The following is a 6000-nucleotide window of genomic DNA, read 5'->3' as shown; positions in this document are numbered from 1 at the left end:
TCTCTCTCTCTCTCTCTCTCTCTCTCTCTCTCTCTCCCCCCTCTCCGAAAAGCGGAGCCCTTGCCAACCGCCCCTCTCTCCCTCCCTCTCCGCGCTTCTCTCGCGACGCTGAGCCACAAAGCGGACCGTCAGGCGCACGGCAGAGGCACCTCGCCGCTTCAGGGTGAAGATGTACGGCGGTCTGTGCGCCCGTAAGCTGGCTCGCCGGTCGCGGTCAGCGTTAATCGCCGCGCTGACGGTGCTGCTGGTCCAAACGCTCATCGTGTGGAACTTCAGCAGTCTGGACACCGGAGAAGAGCGAAAAGACAACGGCAGAGAGAAGAGGGACCGGATCGGCATCAACAAAGCCTACAGCGAGTACCAGAAGAGCGGCGTCCAGAGGAGGCATCAGCAGCCGCCGCTGGGGAGAGCGTCCAATCGACACAAACAGCAACCGGTAAGGCGGAATTTCCCCGTTCACCGCGCTCCATTCATTCCTCGCGGTCCGCCGTCATAACGGGCCCGTTCTCGGTCGGAAATGATGCCTGATCCCCAGACCCAGCGGTTAGGGGTGTTTCTGCGTTCACAAACGCGGGCTGGGTGTTTTGTTTGTGATGAGATGAGATGAGATGTAGCTCTTGTTGTCATGACTGTATTCCGCGGATGAGAATGTGACAATCGCGCGCGGCGCGTAAGATGCCGTTTTGCTGGGTACTTCTGTATCTCGTGACTGATCGCTGTCTGTTAAAACTCCCGTTAAGTTGTTGCCATTGCAATTGTGTATATCGGCGGAATAGGCGTTGCTTTCGGATCATGTTCATGTCATATTGTTGGTGAGAATGATCTCTTCGTGACCTTTATGAAGAGTGATATGAATGTATGATCTATAATCCGGTTTCGTCGCTGTGGGTATCGTGTAAAAGCGTCTTGTTTTTTTATTAAACGCCGTATTTCTTCTTATCGAGCAATTTTATAATTAAAAAAGATACAAATGTTTTGTTAGGTAAATCAAAATGCGTTTATTTGATAACATAAATTAACTAATTGAAGTCAAAATATAGACTGGAATATCCTGACTGAAACGTCCAATATTCAACATGTCTTAAAATGTATTTACTTTTTCTTTCTTGGGTTGCAATATTGCTTAACCCCTAAGGTTTCTGAATTTTCATTTATTACAGCTCAGTTGATTAAATTTTTCCGTAAATTAGATTTCAGTATTATTTCATTCATATGTTCTAAAAATGTAGTGTAAACTATGTTATTATGTAATATAATAGAGTCAATTCATATAAATTAATTTGTCAAATGTGACTTGTTTTAAGCAGATTTTCCAAACAGTGACACAAAAAGCACCAAAGAATTTAGTCCTCACTGACACCTTGGAAATAAAAAATCTTTAGTGGCAGATTAAAACCAACATATTTTATTATTGATTTTGTGGATTCGTAACATCCTCCATTCAGTTTGTAGCTCGAAGTGCTGGGTTATCCATTTGGACATGATGCTCCTGCTCTGAGTCTTTGCCTGCGGCTTTGCTGACAGACCCTCCATGCCTTGCATTGTGCGGACAGTGACTCGACTACATTAACATGAGTGAGAGTAGGGTCAGATCAGTTAAAAATAGCTCTTTATAGTTTACTGTATGGATGGATGGATCACTATGGTTGTGTCTTAAAATCTAGTTGGCTCCCTACCTAGACTGCATTTTTTTGGGTATATTGATGTTTATTCAAAATTTATGATGCGCATATCTAGGAATGCCTTCTAGGCATCTCTCTCACAGCCAAAGTGTATAAAACATTAAAGTGTTTCTAATGAATTCACACAGAATTCCTTAAACGCCCCACCTCGGTGAAAGCGCTACACTCCCTCATCAGTCTGCCTCGTTTTTTATTTTTACGATTAATTGATACTAATTATCATGTATCATCTCATTAACATAATTCTCTCAAACATAGGTTTGCCTAATCTAATTAGAAATCTCTCTGTCATCAGTAGCTGTGTCTGAACAGCTTTCTCCTCATTGAAGACAAAATCATCCTAATTGTGTTCATGTATATCTGGATAATGTAAAAACATGCAGGCAGGAACAGATTTTCACTGCAGGCTAATACTAACATCACCATTTGGCTTCCATGTGGTACGCTTCTTTTTAATTGCAGAGGTGTTCATTTAGCTTTCTAATCCAGGTGTAATATAAACTACAGGGAGCCTGGAGTGACGTTCCATCTCATTTAGTCTCTCGCTAAAATCCCCACAGACTTGTTGCTCTATCTGTGTCTAATGTGATAATTCTATTCTTCTGTGGTCGTATTTAAGCCCGCAGTCTAGAGTGCACGTTATAATCCCTCCAGCACTAATCAACAGCTGATATTTGCAGCAGGACTTGCTTCTCAGACAGCTTTGCCTTCGAGTTGTCACAGGTTGGCAGGAGTATTAATGTCCGGTAAATGTGTGCATGTCAGCAGAGTGGCTCGATGCCATCCTGCCTCGGTAGTGTGAAGTGTGTCCGTCTTTCGGTGTCGTCTGCTCCGAAATGCTCCCTGTAGAGCCATCAGCTTGTTTGAAGCCGGCTCTGCTGCAGGAAGCGCCCTGTGCCGCTCGATTCATTCGAACGTAGCTGGTTGCAATAATAATAGAGTGTGGCTTGGGTGACCCCAGCGCCGGTCACCTTTTCTTTTCTTTTTTTACCTGTACACTCTCTGCTCTTCCATATCTGTTCCGCTCTCGGATTTGTTTGTGGCGTCGATGTGCTGTTTATTCTGGCAAACAGGATTGGCAGAGGATTAAAGTGGGCACCTGATTGTTTCAGCTGTTTATCTCGATCCTCGTCCTGAGATGGCGAGGTGGGAAGTCTGGAGCGAGAGTTAGAAACATGAGAGGGTTTCAGAAGATGCATTCTGAACCCTCGAAGGCTCTCAAACCTGCTGAGTCCCACAGACAGGAGAAAGATGCCTATCGGTTTGATTTTGTCTGAAATGAATCTTCATCCTAAAGGCACGTCGCTATTGGAATTGCTCGTGGCTAATTTGTTGTTTCAAGTCATTTGTGACCCTGGAGCACAAAACTAGTCATACGGGTATATTTGCAGCAATCGCCGACAATACATTGTATGGGTCAAAATTATCGATTTTTCTTTTATGCCAAAAAACATTAGGATGTTAAGTAAAGATAATGTTCCATGAAGATATTTTGTAAATATATCAAAACTTAATTTTTGATTAGTAATATGCATTGCTAAGTACTTCATTTGGAAAACTTTTTGCACCCTCAGATTCCAGATTTTCAAATAGTTGTATCTCAGCCAAATCTTGTTCTATCCTAACACACATCAATGGAAAGCTTATTCGTTCAGCCTTCAGATAATGTATAAATCTCAATTTAAAAAAATTTACCCTTATGACTTGTTTTGTGGTCCGGGGTCACATTTTTCTGTTCTGGCTTTGTCTGTCTAGTGTGTTTGTGTCTGTCTAAAAATCATTGTGAGTCTTTGTTTGTCTGGGTGTTTGGCTGTAGTGCTGCACTCTACCTGGCCTGTGTTGACTCAAAGAGAGCAAAATAGATGGAGGTGTGACTATTCCCTTTTTGTACTGCACTTTGTGTAATTGCCGACTGCTCTTTAATACCACAGTCACAACTCTGCCGGCTCAAATTGTCTGCTCTTCAGCCTTTTTGATTAAAGAGACGTGAGACACAGATGACCTCTCACCTCTCGTGGGCCACTGCGCTGCCTTCTTAAACATGGCATTAGCCCAAGCCCACACGAAATCGGTGCCCAGCGGAAACAGTGCAGGAAAATAGAATCTTCTGTTTCTCGCATGTTGGTGTTTTGACTCATTTGTCTTGATTAACATATTTGATGAAATCGGTGCAGAAGAGTCAGCAGATTTCGGTTGGTCCACACCATTTGTGTATTATTTGGTTATTCAGTTCTGGATTTCTTGTTTGGTTTCTTGTGCTCATTCTTCCTGAAACTGAAACTGGAAGGCCTGTGGAAATGGGGATGTTGGCTGTACATAATGGGAAGTGGATTAAACCTCAGAAAAATGTGGGATTTTCTGAAAATGGCAAAATTGGCTCATTTTCATCATCAGTCTATTTTAGCAACTTTTTGGGGATACTTTACTTTTGTACCACCTAAGCAAAGAATTTCCAAGCCCAAATGTAAAATCAGCCATTAAAGCCTGGACTGAAATTAAACTATATGGATGTGCAAAATTTTATGTTCAAAATCAACTAGTCGGTGGCTCGGTTCAATGACTATTTGACTAATTGGTCTTGTGGAGAACCTGTATAATTAGGTTGCGTTTGCATTAACTTGACCCCGAAAAATATCATTGTTTTATAAACATATGTACATACAATATATACATTTTTATAAATTATATATAAATATATTATATAATGCCGTTTTATATATAATTAATAAGATGACTAGTTGACCAATTGGTCTTGAGGAAATCCTGTCCTGAGGTGTCTGTGGGTCAAAAAGAGAAATATATACACACACACACACAAACACATATATTTACAAAATATAAAATTATATACAATATATTATACTATTATGCAGTATAAATATATTATGTAATGCAGTAAGAAAAATATGATACATTTTTAAGAATTTATAAGAAAAATGTTATTACTATATATATTTATATATTAATTTTACATTTTAATTTGTATTCCAAGTTTTATATAAAAACATTTTCTCTCTTCCTCTTTCTGTGCTAAAAGAAAAACTCTAGATAAATTTGGCACCCTCACTAATTGAAAGATTTCTGTGGGCAGATGTAGGGTTGGGTAAAACATGCCAGTGAAGGGCTGTGATGTTGGCGATTAAGTTAATTCCACATGTGCTTGGCGTGTTTTGGGGCCTGTGTTAATGCAGCAATAAATGGCACTTCCTTCATTTGCTTTAACGTGCTCTCATTAGCCAGATGCCGCTGCGCACCAGGTGAGCGGAGCGCCACATTTGTCTTGTTACTGCATGTTCCAGACCCTTAATTCCATCTCACCCCTGTCATTGTTGGCGTCTATTTGTTATCACTCATTGTGAGGAAATGGAAGGGGGCGGGGCTTAAGGATGCTTGGTGAGTAGTGGGCGGGGTGATGGAGTGGCATTTGCATATTGACTTTCTTTTTGTAAAATGTGTGCGGTCATGTTTTGATGAATTCTATGCAGAATATTAGGGATGAACTGATATTAAGACGTTATCTCTGAAGTCAATAATTAGTTTCATGCAATGGCCAAAATAATAAATTCTATAATATTTTGTCTAAATTAATAAAAAAATAATCTAGGGCCTATAAATTACTCATCCTACAAATGAATTTAGGCATCACACCATTATAATGTACAGTATAGAATATGGATATTCATTTGGAGATTAAATGATTAAATAATTAGGTTGTGAAGGTAATCTGAATGTGAATATATAGAACACGGCCATGCACACTTTGGAAATACAAAATCGACTGATACAAATAGATTATTTTTTTTAAATCAATATGCAAAATAGGCTGAGAACCAATATGGTACTGATATATTACGTATCCCTATAATAAGTACAGCTTAACTGGTTAATTATAGTGCTATACAAACACATCAGTAAATGCATTAATACTGTATGTGTTAAGTTGATGATTGAAGAAGACGGCGGTTGAGCAGGAGTCGTGGAGGCGAGTGGTTGACGCTGCTGATGAAGAGAGGGGTTGTGTATTCATGTGAATGCGTTCAGTGTGAGCGGTGGAAAGCATTGGTCAGGGTGTGTGACTGTGAGTGTCGAGGTGTGTCAGTGTGACTGTGTAACCGTGTGTTAGTCACATGAATGAGGCTTGTGTTACAGCTACGGCCGAAGGAAAATAAACTCTGGCGTTCACCGACTGCTTTACAACCTCCATCCAGACAGGTAGTGCTCACCCCACCACCCCGCTACTTCTGTCTCTCTCTCTCTGTCTTAATTCCTGGCTGTCTTTGTCTATGTGCTTTATTAGCATGACAAATCATTGCACATG

The 6000-nt window shown here is 40.6% G+C and overlaps 1 protein-coding gene across 1 annotated transcript in view; it reads left to right on the top strand.

Annotated features, from left to right (window-relative positions):
- The first annotated feature begins 15 nt into the window (after positions 1–15).
- The window catches only part of LOC107567884 (xylosyltransferase 1-like), a 75392-nt gene continuing 69407 nt past the window's right edge, over positions 16–6000 (top strand). Inside the window, exon 1 of the mRNA XM_016253665.1 lies at positions 16–436. Coding sequence (XP_016109151.1) covers positions 170–436 — 267 coding nt within the window. The 5' untranslated portion in view covers positions 16–169. The remainder of the gene's footprint in view (positions 437–6000) is intronic.

This window comes from Sinocyclocheilus grahami, unplaced genomic scaffold, assembly GCF_001515645.1.
Source record: "Sinocyclocheilus grahami isolate Dianchi unplaced genomic scaffold, SAMN03320097.WGS_v1.1 scaffold27.1, whole genome shotgun sequence".
Lineage (NCBI taxonomy): Eukaryota > Metazoa > Chordata > Actinopteri > Cypriniformes > Cyprinidae > Sinocyclocheilus > Sinocyclocheilus grahami.
The sequence above is the reverse complement of the archived record's forward strand: the minus strand, read 5'-3'. Positions and strand labels throughout refer to the sequence as shown.